Here is a 15,363-nt window from a genome sequence, read left to right as displayed (position 1 = left end):
ACCTTTGTGGGAGGCCTGGTTTTAGTTGTAATCCACAGGTAGGTCAACTGCTCTCTAAGAGTACTAAATTCATGTTATTTCAACCTTCAATTTCCAACACCCATTATTTATTCAGATACTTCACTGAATATTATCATAAAAATTTTGTTTTCTTTTGTTTTCCTGTTTTTGCTGTTTCTTTAGCAATCTGTATAATTTCTACAGAGTATCTTGTATATTTGCTAACTTGTGGTTTCAGGATCTGTGCTTAAGTAGGATTTGTTTGGTATTTATGTTTCCCGTGTTTTCTAGTGGAACTGCTATGCAAGATTTAATTTGAATTTTCTCTTTTTACACTGCCCTTTGATTTCTACAACGTTTCAGCACAGATATTTCTGTTTACATGACAAGCTTTCTAATTCTTTTATGGCTAGTACTGAAAGAAACTCCTACAATTTGTGTAGTTTTTTCAGAGGCCAGGTCCCTTATGCACTGGCACAGGAGGCATTTCATTAATTCCATTGGTGTAATAGATGTCTTTTCTGTTTCCAGTTTTCTTTTACATGGGGATCACTGCTTTGTTGTGAAGGAGGGGCCCTTGTTCTACAATACTCTTGTTTCAGCTTTTCAGTCATAAGCGATATAACCTACAATGTCTTCTAGCAGAAATGCCATTGACACCTTCCCATCTATCCCAACCTCATCTCTTGACTATCCAGGCAGAAATCCACATCACAGGAACCCTGTCTCATGTTGCCTGCTCTCCTGGCTCCCATCCTAGTCCCAGCAACTGCGCTTCAACAAGGGTATTCAAAACCTCGACTAATCTTTCCGAGATGGGTCAAGTGCCTCTCTTTTCCTTCTAGCCTTTAACCCCACATGAAGGGTCAGCAAGCTTCATGAATTGTCTACCAAGGTGTACACCTTTCAAAATGAACTGAAATTTCTTTAGCATCACACTTTGTTGCCAAGTCCCAGACTGCCAATCAACTAAAGTCAAACCAAAATGTCAAGACCTCTCTGGCGTGGCATTTAAAGATCTGCCATGTTGCCAATTTTACAAAACTTTACACAAACCCTGAGGCTATAATTATAAGATTATGGTTTTTTTTTTATTTCCAGGTACTTTAATCTCCTTCCTATTCTGCCCTGTTTAGGATTTGTCTTCAGTCCATTTCTTCTCCACAACCTATGAACAATAACATATTTTTTCTTATTTTTTACAAAGATTGACTGTTCTATAGCCCATTTATAAATCTTGATAATTTATCCTTGATTACTTTGTAAAATGGTAATGTCTTATGATGTTTTTGTTCTTCCAACAGAGAGAGAGAGAGAGAGAGAGAGAGAGAGAGAGAGAGAGAGAGAGAGAGAGAGAGAGAGAGAGAATCTGTTTGTATATGAGTGTTTATTTTCTCATTTGTCCAACTTACTCTACGTTATGCTTTATTTCATATTTCCTTGCTTACTAATTTATTCTTTACCTATGATATTAAGAAATCAAGATATTTGTAGAAAGGGGAAATGCCTTCAAACATACTGTGACCACTGAAAGTGCCTCTTGGAGACAGTCTTAAGCTGCTTATCTGTGGATTTAAATGCACGTGGAGTTGTTTGAAATATTGGCATCAGTGCCAAAATGAGATGCCATGTTGACAGAAAATCTGATTCAGATTCTTGTTATTGCATGAAAAAAACTTTATCAATCGTGAACCTGTGTAACTGACTTAGAATTCTGCGTAACAAAAAAGATGATATTTGATATCTGTAATGGGAGAAATGGTGTTATCTCTTCGTTGTTGTTATAGATTTGGCAGATATGCGGAGATTAAACACACGTGGAGAGGACCCAAACAGCCCCACCTGAGCGCTCATTTCATTTTGGTTTTAGTATATATGACTCCATGGCTCCTTTTGAATAAACACCCAGCCTGACCAATATGCAACAATTACTCAATTTACACACCTGTTCCTGTTTTGCTGCTTGCCCAAGCCAGCTCATGACACCAACAAAACAAGAGAAAGACTTACAATCCAAACAACAAACTGCAAACGAGAGCACTCACATCATCACCACCGCAAGTTCCTAACTGACTTGCATCGCCGTTTTCCTAACTACCATCTTAAGTACATCTTATGACGTTACAAGAAAACCATTGCGCAATTCCAAACAAGTCCAAAAGGACTGGCTTTACAAACACCAAATAAAATTAACAGTGTACTATCTACATTTCTTGAGTGTATAATGCCTACACCTACTTCGCTAATCCATTTAACAAAAATAACAAAATAATAATGATTAAATTTCCAAAACTGACAGATAATGACCTTTTACTATTCCTTCCCCTTCGTCTTAAGACAGATCCTACGAAAAGATCCTCCTTTTCTTGGTATGGGGTGCTTAATGGTGACTACAAAGGACCAATAATTTTATGGAAGGCCTCTCTAAGCTGTTTTCACCTAAAGATGAGTTCAAAAAGCAGGTCTAAAACAATACTAATTCATTCTACTTCAGGAGGAGTTATTTTAAGAAACAAAAATAGGTTTCAGAGGAGGATGCAACTCAAGTTAAGGTTTAGGCACATGAGACCAAGGCACTTTAACTTTACTATTTAAAAAAAAATATGAATTTGTTTCTTAACAACCAAATTAATCAATCATATCGAATATACATTTTCAAAATTTTTTTAATTGTCTGCATCGATGGTGATTTTGAAACTGACCTCATGTTTCAGTTAAGTATCACGTGTGTCTCCCTTACTATAAATCCTGGATGGTAAGAGAGACTTCATACTTTGTAGCAAAAAGTTAAAATCATCATAGATGCAGATAACTAAAAAAACTGAAAAAATGCTTATTTGACACTTTGCCAAAAAGAGGAGGGTCAGTATTGCCTTATCTCTGTGGACAAGGAAATATCCAGGCACTCCTACTTACGTCAGTCAAGACCAATATGCCCCTACGTGAGCATGCAAATACCTGCGTATGATGCTCCCATTATATTCCCAATTTTGTGTGGCTACAGTCAAGTTAACATTGTTCACTGCTCAGGAACACAATTATCAAGTTATTTACAAAGTCCTTGTATTTTTTTTTTTTTGACATTACACAATGTTCAGTGTCATTTTATCTGTTAATCCCTCCTAACCATAATTTACTTTAAAGTAAATTAAATATATTTTCTTAAGTGAATACTTGGGATCTGGTGTCTAATGCCATCACCTGTGGATTACTGTGTATTTCTTTTCATTTTGACTTTTTTATCGCCATAATTCACTTTACTTCAGTTATTTTACTTACCTGTCAAGCTGGGTGTCTTGTAAAGTTATAAAATGCATCTGTTCACAGCTTGTTATTGCCTAATTTTTCATGGGTAACGCTTACATCATAAATTTGGTTATCCACTTTTTCAAGGTATTGTGACCCATTACCTTAAAATTCTCTGTAACTTTGTGACTTTGATTAAATGTTAATCTTTCAGTTTTTGTTTTCTGTACAGTCATCTGAAGTTTTTTATACACCCATCAAATGCACTCATGAAATGCGCTCAAGTGAGCAAAGGCCAGAGATTATAAAGTTTAGTGGGAGCATCTTATAGTCTGATGAATATGGTATTTTTGACACAGTATTTTTGTACAGAACAGGGCAAAAATTTGGTATAAGCATTTTCACAATTTTTTCTGCATTACAGTACACAATTACTGTATTTTCATTTATCAATACCAGTTTATAAAATACCTTCTTACACCATGGGTCATCCATAAAATAAAGTCATACTTTAATAATCTGAAAAACATGCAATTACATCCACAATATGAGGCAGACTATACTGTAAGTGACCATCTAATCTTCACGCTCAAAATACATTATAAATTACACCAATATTATACTGTCAGACTATACTGTAAGTGACCATCTAATCTTCATGCTCAAAATACATTATAAATTACACCAATATTATAATGTTTATCTCTCAAACACATACAGTACATATAAAAAATTCATAATGGGTTTTCAAATGCCACTCTCTCTTAAATGGAAACCAAATGTACTGTACTTACAGGAAAAGGAAGAGAAACCGAAAAATCCTCTCCATCTTCTGTGTAAATGGTGAGGGTATCACTTTCAACAATGCAAATACTAGGTAAAGCATCTCCTGAAAAAAATAATAACACATACAGTATTAAAAAAGCAAAGACAACTTAATATTAACTAAAAATATATATATATATATATATATGAATAAGGATGCTTAACTTCAAAACGCCATCACTCAGTTTAATGCCTAAAGGGTCTTTATAAACTATTTATTGCTTTTTAATCATTAATAAAATAGTGTTCTACAACTTGTGAAATCTTCATTAGTATAAACTTAACAAGACATCAGATGGTGCATACTGTGTGTGAATAATTCATTGGACTTCTACAAATGACAATGAAAAGCATAAAAAAATTGAAACACGACACCACTAAAATTATTGTAAATGCACCTGTTGGCTCCTCAGGAACAGATTCTCCTAATAGCGTTGGTTGATCTGGGTAAGTGTAGAAAGTTGTGAATGCAACTTGTTGGATTGGAGAGTCACAAGTGATGCATTTGATAACCTGACGACATCCCATCTGACCTGCGTGTCCTCGAGACCAAATCATCGTCGTACCGGAGACATAAACTTCCTCCTCTGTCAAGCCATCTCCACTGATTCTAACATCCCACCAGTCCTAATACAGTAATAGAGAAAATTATATACATCTGCCTGGATTATAAAAAGTTACTCTAAGATCTTAGTCTTACTTTTACATGAAAAGCACATGCAGATTTTCCTTTAGATTGGTTCAAGCCCTCCAGTGAAAGGGATTACCTTTGTGGACTAAACCCAATTCTAAATAAATCACTTAATAGCCTATCCTAACTGGTACTTTGTAATTATTATTCAATTTAAAACATTCTTATTTTTCATTCAAATTCAGAGCTTTATTTGCAAAATGAATGTACCTGTACCTATTTAAGCTTACAAGATATGTACAATACTGTATACAAAACCAATACAATATTAAAAATCATAAATAATGCTTCTTTTTTAAACATGAGAGAGAGAGAGAGAGAGAGAGAGAGAGAGAGAGAGAGAGAGAGAGAGAGAGAGAGAGAGAGAGAGAGAGAGAGAAAACACAATTCAAGTGTGTAGTTTATCTTAAAACAAAGTACATGTACATATGCTTTGTACACAAGCATACATACTTTGTGAAAAATGAATACCACCACAGTGCTATATTGCATAGAGCACAATATAGTACAGTATTATGATACAATAAGTAGATAAAAACATGTGAATCCCCCTTTCAAAAAGATTTGGCTCTCTCAAGATAGTACCTTATAGTTCTGACAGAGCATAAGGCAAGGTGTTTTTGTTCACTAATAAAATTAATCCCATATAATCAGGAGTTGGTTGAGAAGGTAGAAGTTGATTGTTTTGACCAAGTATCCAGGAATAGAAGAGAAACCCATACTATGACAGTTCCTGGAAAAAGAAACTTGACTAAACACTAGGGTTAGAAGAAATGCAGTTTTTATCATCAAATCCTTCAAGGGAGACTGCTAAATGGGCTCATATTATAAACAGCAGGCTTGTAATACAGGGATAAGTTCCACGCTGGAAGTTTCAAGCTTCTAGGTAAAGCCCTCTTTCAAAATGTTGATACCCATTTTGGGTGAGCCTCTGCCTTCAAATACCCAGGACAGCAATGATCTGTACCTCTCTATTACAGACATGGAAAACTTCCTCAACCTTCTCAAGTACACATTTTAGCTAATGTGGGAATAGTCACCTGGAGAGCATCAATACTCCCTGAATTGCACTAATTACAGAATGTGTACACAGTTAAACCTAATAACCAATCCCTCTCCTAGTGTGAGATAGCCTCTGCAACATCAAAGATATCACTTGACAACTCCAAGCATGTAACTGGATGAGTTCAAAAGTCTTTGGGAAACAAAGGGAAGTGGCGCTGCCACAGAAACTTGTTCCATGGTGGAGGGCTATAAGAAAGTCTACTAGGAGGTTCATAAGATCAGGAAACACAAACTTGTTGTGGCCATAATGATGCATATCTGACAATGCTTAGTCTGTTAATAACTGGCCTAATATGAAAGAAAGGAGGCAGAGCATAAACCTTCAAGTTTCAATGCCCCTGATCTGGAAATACAGAATATTAATTTGGCAAAGCTGGTGGCAAAAAGTTCAAAAAGAGGTGTTCTCCACCATGCACACCTCTGGGTAAAATGGCCATTCTGTTGGGGAGCTTAGTTCCTTTTATTCTGGGAATCTGCCAGGACACTGGGCTTCCTGAGTCAAACCTTGGGACATGGGTGACTTTCTCTCCTCCACCTAAAGAAATATCTCCACCACTAGCTGGCACACACAATAGGATTTTGTGCTGCTTTCATCACATAAAATTACATACTGTGGTTGAATTGTCAGACATCCCTAAAACTTCTGTCAGACAGAGTATGAAAAGGAATGGAGACCCTGGATAAATGCATTAAGCTCAATGAAATTGATGTGGCTCCCTGCTTCTCCTTGAACCATCTTCCTGAAGCAGACAACCAATTCTTAATTTGAACTAGTCTAAACACCATTTGACATCTCAATTGACATTCAGTTGCAGTTGTACAGACTTACTGGCCAGAGATAGCTGGCTGAATTGAATGCTGAAGAAAGACTTGAGGACACCTTGGCACACCTCATTCTGTCCAAGATTGGACAAGCTATGTCAGATTCATGTTTATCTCCATCTCTATGTAGGGGGCTACCCTAGAAAGAACTGGACCTGAGTTCTCCTGCTTGATAACTATGCCCTACATCTGGCCCAGGTTGGCGAGATGCTACAAGTGTCCCTGATGCTCTATCACTGACAAGGCAATCACCATCCAGGCATACAAGCACCTCAACTGCTTGTGAGCCAAGATGGAAATTGTTGGAGTTAAGAGGGTAGGCTAGGATGGTGCAGCAGCAAGGATGGGAGAGGTGTGATTAGGATGGGGACAAAAGCTGGAAAATTACATGGGGTAATGTGAACTTGTATGTGAAGAGGGGGAATAAATTCGGAGTGTGGTGGTGGTGTTGGTGTCAATTTTCATGGTGTGAAGAGGAGGGTGACTAAAGAGGGAATGAAGAAGTGATTTTAGGAAGTATAAAGATGAGATCTGTGAAAATGGGTAGAGAGGGAAGGGGAGTGAAGCTATGAAGCATGAAAGGAAAGAGGATGAAAAGGACTAATGGGGTGGGGTGGGGTGGGGAGGAGGAGGAGGATAGGAGTGTAATAGTAAGGATGATAGAAAATCTAGACATTTAGTACTTCACTTGATTTATATATGGGTAATTTTTAATATAACAACTTGGATAACTAATTAGTAATCACTCAGTAATCAGCGGACTAGCAGTTTTCCATGATTTTCCCTTAGCGCATCAATATGGAACTGTGGTGCCATATTTACAAATTTTAGGAATCAGCAATTACAGTATTTCTATTTATATGGGAGGATGTAATTGATGCTGGTTATGAGAAGATGCCTGGGTTGGATGATGGGAAAAGGGTGTTGGGTGTGATAAGGTGAGTGGATTGAGAGAGCTGGGCAACAGGTTGGAGGGGAGGTTGTGAGGATGAGGTGCTGGGAGTTGGTGAATAGAAGTGGCCTTATCAAGAGATGCAAGATGGCAATTTTGCAGGCTCCCTAGAAGGATCCAAATTTGGAGGGGATGTTTTTGGGCCAAGTCTGTGTGCAGTGATGAACACGTGGGGTCAACTTTAGAGGTTACTGGACTTTCCATGCAAACTGTCATGTCTCTTCCTGATTCTTCTCTGGAACCTCATCAATTTCTGTGGTGGATGTAACCTCACTGGCATGTGATGGTAACATGGGGGAGGTGGGTCATCCTCTCCCCCACCATCAAAATATATAGCATATAATGTGCATACCCAACATCTGAATGTAGGGGTTATGAAAATTGGGCAATAAGTTTGATCCTATCTGAGATATAATGTTGGATCTTTCCTAGATAGTGACCTGCAAGGGTTTTAACCCAGTATGTATCCACCTTTGCAGCGTGTTTAATACAAGCCCATTGGGGATTACTGTAAAAACATAAACAAAAGACAAATTATCAAAGATAATGACCCCCAAGGAATATTAGTCCTAGATAATGACCCCAACAGACCTAGGAAATCCATACAGCTGAGAATTTACTTTACATTCATATTGGGGGAATGAATGAAAATGACTGTATCATACAGTTTCTAAAATTGCAATATTTTCTTTGGACAGAGCTTTCTTCAGCTTTCATAAGCCTGAATGTTTGCAAGTTTTAAAGGTGGTCAAGTATTTGAAAATTTCAGTTGAAGCTTTTCTACTAAACCTAGAAAGCCAGATGATGATTCTATTGAGGTCTTCTGAACTGCAGAGAGTGAGAGTGAGATAGAAATATCCTGTATAAATAGTGCATTTGTATCCATAATTTTTACAACAGCATTACAGCACACTGTACTTAGTATTCACAATTACACATTGTGTATTATTACCACATAATTATAAGAACTGTACTTAATACATATAGCCAGACAACTTTCTTGAAAAGCCTGATGCAGATTTGTAATATGATCATCCAATACCAACACTTGGTTTTTAGATAGCTCAAAATAAAGTTAAAAGTTTCTTCAGCAAACAAAAATAAAAAGTTTCATCATCAAAAAAGAGAACTTTTGTACATATTGTTTGCTTCAGTCTCCCAGGCAATGAAGTAAATACATTCCTCAATCAGGAATGCCCAATCAAACAAGACTAGATGCTTACCTTTGACTCATTCAAAGAAACAGTATTCAGTTGTCGCAAAAGATCTATGTGAGGAGGTGCAGGACATGAATGCGAAGACTGCAGCCGAACCTCCCCTGGATGGTGTTGAATATAATCTCTCCCATATGGAACATACTCCTGTGCATCCCCACATGATATCATGATGTCGTCAACATCCAGATTGACCACTGGAGAGTAAAGAGAAAATCAAAAGAATAGAGCAACCTACTAACTTAAGAGGTATGCAACTACAAATCTAAGGCATGACTGTGGTGTGACAGAAGTAGATATGTAATAGGAGGCAGAGACAATCATAAATTACCAGCATCACAGCCATTTGAGGGTCTATAACTGAGGTTATCAAACCAGTGCTCAGGAACTTGGTAGTTGTCCTAGGCTAAAGATCTTCTCCCAATCAACAACTGAAATAAAGTTAAATAGCTCTCCTTAACTAAATATCCTCTTACCTGCTCTTACAATAAGTAGGCAGCTCATAACACATTCCTAAGCATTAAATTAGTTTTTGTCACTTCATGTAATTTGACTTAGCAATGGACTGCAAAAAAAGTCTAAGTAGACTAATTAGTACTGATTAATTACAATCTTTAAGATAAGTACACTACCAACATTGATTGAAATATTAAATTCTACCTGGACTACAATATCTGATCAGAACTGTTTTGGGTGTGTTTTTACCTAAGCTCCCTATTCGATGAACCACCTGGAAAACTTATGAATAACAGTTTAATTTTCCAAAGTGTCACTCTGATGTGGACGACTTCTCCATGCGAGCTCCATAACCTCTTAAGAGGTTGTGTTTACAAATGGTATATAGGCTACATGTGTAATTTCTTTCCCTGATTGTCATAACATGTCTTTTGGGTGAATGTCCAGAAGAACTGACATAAAGTACCAAAATTAAAAGTAAAATGTAATATTTTCATATTTAAAGCGTTTTAGACCACTTCTTATGATGAGGAACACCCACAATTTTGCCATATTAGCTATGGAGGGGTTGGGGACAGGTATTGTCTAACCTTATAAGTCAAAAATCGAAAATCATTCGATGGGGAACTAGTTTTTCTGAGAAACATTACACTCTTCCTGAGAAACATTACAGTAAAAACCTCATTTTAACTTTCCAGTAAGATCCTTGATTACAGTTTCGGTTTTTAAAACATTTTCTAGCTTAAATCCCGAATCTGACATTTATTTCTCGCAAATGATTAGATTTAGAGATATACCATGGGATCTCAGTTCATTAGTGTTAGGACTTTATTTTAAATAAAACGTATGTTACAAATTTTCAGTCTTATATCGGTGAAATCGAAACTGCAATGTTACCCCTAACCACTTTAATACTAAATAGAAGTACTAAATGTTCACGAAGAATATTCACAACCTGTGGAGTTCCATTGCAATGTCCATGGAAACGTCCAATAGCCTCAAAGTAAGACAGAGAACACCCACTGTGGAAAAAAACAAAATCTTTTGTAGAAAGCGGCTTATTCCAAAATCAGTTAATTGGATATTCTTGAAACAAAAACCAATCAGGTTTCAGCATTTGTACCGTACTTATAATTCATAATGAAAAACAAAAAATTAGGCATTTTATTTGACAAAAACAAAAACTATGGCAGCATTTACAACAAGGCACAATATTCATCGGCAAATATCTCCGTAACTCTTAATTACAAGATGTCAGATTTGAATCATGACAAAATATATGATAGCAAGTAAAAAATATTAGATATCTGAATTTGACCGAAACTGTAATAATAAGTGCTACTGGATGTAAACAAACGACTTAGAAAATTTTCGAGGATGCCGATTAGATAATCATTAATATCTCGGATATGGTGAATCTCCTCAAAAGTGTTCAGAGACAAAGTTTTATTATTTTATATTGTGAAAATTATAGTGTGACCTATTTTCTTATATCTCACTGCGGAGTTGTTCTGGACACTGACCGTCTTTTGTAATAGATTCATTAGTGTTAGGGCTTTATATAAAAACTTTTACAAATTTTCAGTCCTATATCTTATTATATTCCTGTTAATGCATAAAGTATTTTCAGAATATTTCCATTTCCCGCTGTGCCTGCAACATAAGTGGAAACAAACAAATCATAAATCTATACAAAACGGTTCTGTTCAAATTTATTTCTACTAACATCCAAATATCAGAAACAGAATATATAACTTCACCAGATGCCAAAAAATTTAACTTTTCAAACAATTTCTGAGAATGTAAAAATAACTGAGTGAGCCTCCTTTATTCAAATTATTATTAACAACCTACAAACCACACTTTAACTTAAACTCTCACACCGCAAAAGCCTATCCCCACAAAATTAAGGTAAGCAATGTATTAAAAGGGTCTTGGTGGTCCATGAGTTCCTTGACCAAGTAAAACCTAGTGTACTAGCTGTGGTTAAATTCAGAAAGGTGAAGATTTGGATGGTGAAAGAAGCTCTAGGCTACATTAGGTTGCAGAGGTATCCCAGTAGCATATTCCCCAATTGTATTGTGGTTTGGCCAAACGAGTGGGCGCCTCGGTTTTTTGCCATGCATCTAGGTTAGGTTAGGTTGGGTTAGGTTAAGATAGTTCAAGGATATATTCCTGTGTATTTTAGGCATGGTAAATATATTGAGATTATTTTCAAGAAGATTCTATGGTTAGTTTTGAAGATATGGCATCCCGCTTTTTTCAGGGAGGTCCTGAACCATAATACAGTTGGGGAATATGCATCCCAGTATGGTCAGATTCATATGAACCCTTATATTTCACTCTAGTTTACAGTGCTTTTAGTCAGGTTAGGTTTAGGGGTCCAGACCACCAAGCTAGGGCTCTGTTCCCTTGGCTGGGTTAGGATGTATCCCAGTGAATGGCCTTGCCCAACTTTTATGCTTTATTTTTTATTGTTACTTATTACTTATAATCTTACCTTGTGATTTAGACAACAAATTTCTTATGAATAGTGAAATTCACTCTTTTTTTAATTTTGTTTCCCCACCCTGAAAAATAAATTATTCTAGTATGAGGTATTTGGTACAAAACTAAAATTTAGCTAATTACCCAAATTTACATCAACAGAGCAAAATGTGACAGACACTGGAAAAGGGGCCCTAGAACAATCAACACCCAGACTCTTCAACAAATTGCTTCAAAGAACTAAAAATACAGAACAGAAAAACTTTGACACATTTTGACACATTAAGGACAAAACTTAACACACTATATAATTCCCAAACAATTATTACACAAAGGTCTAAGGAAGTTTCAAACTAACTGCCAAGTAGCCTATGTGGGGCATGTCTAGTACAGAAAAGAGGCTAAAAAGAGGCAAAACAAAAAATGATGATTTCTGCTACATAAAATTAAAAATCTACACAACAAATATTGAAGTTGTATTTTCAGACACCTTTTTTCATCTGTAGCAAAATTATAAGTCTGCTTCATTGAAGGAATGCAGCATCTTTACACTTCCTTCAAGGACATTCCTTCATCAACTGACCATCTAACCTATCAACAGCTGCATCTTCAGACCTGCAACGGTAATTTTTCGGAAGACTCAGCCAGCCGTTTTTGCATGGAAAACCAAATTTTCTGGTAGTTTTTTGTTGTTTAGTTTGCACTGATGATGATACAAATGTATAGTTTCATACTCTATATGTATGCAAAAGGAAGGTAGTCTCTAAATTCAGCGCCTTATTTGCATTTTTAAAGATTGTCAACGTATATATGGCAAGCGGTAATATTATTTTGTGCGCCACCCGCCACAGGGGTCACAGGACATTAGCAATTAGTCAATGCATTAAAAATGACACTTCTAGACTAGATTTTGTTTCCTTACCTTACTACTGGAGTCTGATGTTTCAGCAACACCACCAGGGTGAACGTAAGAACACAATCCTTCACTTGGGACACTTCACCTTCTTTGGAAGAATATCTATGAAAAATTGTACAGATTGTCATTTTTCTTAAAAAACCGGCTAATAGCCTCATATTCAGATATCCATGACTACACTAACTTGGTTTTCAGTCTGAAGCTTTTTGACATCCTTGGAAACACGAAAGAAAAGTACTGTATAAAAAATATCTGAATTCTGATTGGAAGATTCAAAATTCAACTCCAGTAGGTCAGCACAGATAAGGAACAAAGGCATGCGCAAACGGGTTGTCGTGTAAAACACACCAACTGAAGTCCAGCAAAAAGCAGGTGCCAATAGTAATGCTTTTACTACAGGTACTGTATTCTAATTGAAGAATCTTGTTTAGTGGGTGGAGTCATTGCGCATGTAGGCGAAAATTGTGCATTTATCAGGAGTGAAAACAAACCGAATAACAAGAGCTACCCATCTTAACAGTGAAAACATAAACAATGGACTTAGAAAAACTCAACTTATGTAAGTTTAATTTTTTCTCTGTTATTAATCACGAAGATAATGCATAGAGAAGAAGTTTGTAGTTTTTATGTCTTTTATTCAAGAAAATATAAATTTTAATGTAGAAGGTGGCTGGAGTCTAACGAAAAATAACCCCTGCAACATACTACAAAGGTTGCAATCATTCAGATAATATCCCTAAGAAGTGAAATGCATACATGTATTTTTTCATAAATGCATTAAAAGGTACTGTACTTTTAAAGAAAATACCTATTTTTGATATCTGGAAAGCCCATCCTCCTACTATCAATAAAACAAAACCTTTGACCTCCTAAACTAGAAGTAATGCATTAAAGGAAGGTTTAATAGACCTATGGTGCGAGGGTCATTAAATATCTGGTGAGGAAGGCCAGGTTGATGTTTCTGGCAGTCATATAGGATGGTAATTTATAACCTGAGTAAGGTTAGGTTAGATGCTCTATTTACATTTGCCTCTTATCCACTTGTTAAAAGGTTAGGGAACTTCAAGCCTATCATGAAATATGCAGCAAAATATGAGGTCGTGCAGGTCAGGAATTCCAAGACAGCAATAATTTTTGTAACAGTAAACTTGCAACAGATTTTATTATCATTTTTATATCAGGCATATTAAGGAGACTTAAAAGCAAAATGAAAATTCAGGGTAAAGGAGAAATTTTCTATATAAATCAGAGAAAATAGTGTATATAAGCAAAACAACTGTTTTTTAATGTATCAGCTATACAACATTGAAAATAGTGTATATAATGCAATACAACTGTTTTCTATATAATGTATCAGCTATACAACATTGAAAATAATGTATATAATGCAATACAACTGAGATAATTTGAGAAGTTTGCCAAGGTAATCAGAAATTCATTGTATATTGTCTATATTTTTACTTTAATCCTTGAGGGGATGGTACTAGCCTAAACATGGCATCCTGCGAAGCTCCTGCCATGTTTAATACCAGCCACTCGGGATTAAAGTAAAAACATAAACAAAAGATGGCAGATTTCTTATAATCTCAATAATTTTCTCAGATTATCCGATGTGTACTGCACTATATACACTTTTTTGCATTTCTTAGTCAAAAAATTATAATAATAAAGGATATCTTCATACAGCATTCTCCTATAGCAAACTCAGAACCAATGTTGAAGGAGGGGTCATATGGCCTAAGCCTAGGCTACCCCTCAATTGTCGTAGGCATTTCTGATGGATATAACCTAACCTAACCTAAACTGCTGTACTGTTACCTGACTGGGAGGGGGGTCTTCACCCCTGTGGGTCCCCGATGTAAGTCATGACCCCTCCGTCTACTTACTACAAAAAATACTTAAATATTGAGTAGGGATATTAAACCGAAATAATACAAATACAATATAAGTCAGGACAACATTGAAGACAGCAATATCCTAAACACTTCCATCTGGCATAGGTTACAGGCTAGCCTAGTAGGCCTGGGTTACATAAGCCATGGGCTAACGAGGTTGTTAACTTTGAAATCTCATTAAGTTAGACGAACAAAGGCAATAAGTAAGCTATAGGCAATAATTAATAGACTTGTGGCATGCTTTAGCCCACAGTAGTCTAAACACCACAACGGCCCTATCTTAAACCACATTTACTTGCTTACAATTAAATAAAACTACATAATATTCGTCTTTAACTAATGAATTAGAGGAAACCTGAACTCACCTGATGGTAAGACAACCAACAGTTAACGAGCAATGACACAAGAACTCTTCGTTCAAAAACGAACGAGTTGTTTACATTGCGTGGAATAGAGAATGTCACCGAAGATTGGGAATCAAGACGGCGGGTAATGACAGGTAAAGTAGTTTTAAGTTTAGTAGTTTAGAATCCTAACTTATTATTGTGTGTATATATATATATATATATATATATATATATATATATATATATATATATATATATATGTATAATATATATATATGTATATCTATAATTATATATATATATATATATATATATATATATATATATATATATATATATATATATACATATACACACACATAATAATTATTAAAACCAGGCCTTGAATGAAGATCATCTGAGTAGTTTCGGAGATTTACATTCCTCCGTCATCGGGCAATCTATAAT

General features: G+C 35.9%; 1 protein-coding gene across 1 annotated transcript in view; it reads right to left on the bottom strand.

Annotated features, from left to right (window-relative positions):
* The window catches only part of shtd (shattered), a 59,266-nt gene extending 44,217 nt beyond the window's left edge, over positions 1 to 15,049 (bottom strand). Inside the window, exons 1-4 of the mRNA XM_067131155.1 lie at positions 14,935 to 15,049; positions 8,825 to 9,012; positions 4,470 to 4,698; positions 4,041 to 4,135 (exon numbers count right to left, since the gene is read on the bottom strand). Of these exons, the coding sequence (XP_066987256.1) occupies positions 4,041 to 4,135; positions 4,470 to 4,698; positions 8,825 to 8,986 (486 nt within the window). The 5' untranslated portion in view covers positions 8,987 to 9,012; positions 14,935 to 15,049. The remainder of the gene's footprint in view (positions 1 to 4,040; positions 4,136 to 4,469; positions 4,699 to 8,824; positions 9,013 to 14,934) is intronic.
* Positions 15,050 to 15,363: the final 314 nt, after the last annotated feature.

The sequence above is a fragment of the Macrobrachium rosenbergii genome, chromosome 29, assembly GCF_040412425.1.
Source record: "Macrobrachium rosenbergii isolate ZJJX-2024 chromosome 29, ASM4041242v1, whole genome shotgun sequence".
NCBI lineage: Eukaryota > Metazoa > Arthropoda > Malacostraca > Decapoda > Palaemonidae > Macrobrachium > Macrobrachium rosenbergii.
Note: the sequence above shows the minus strand (reverse complement) of the source record. Positions and strands in the feature narration are given on the sequence as shown.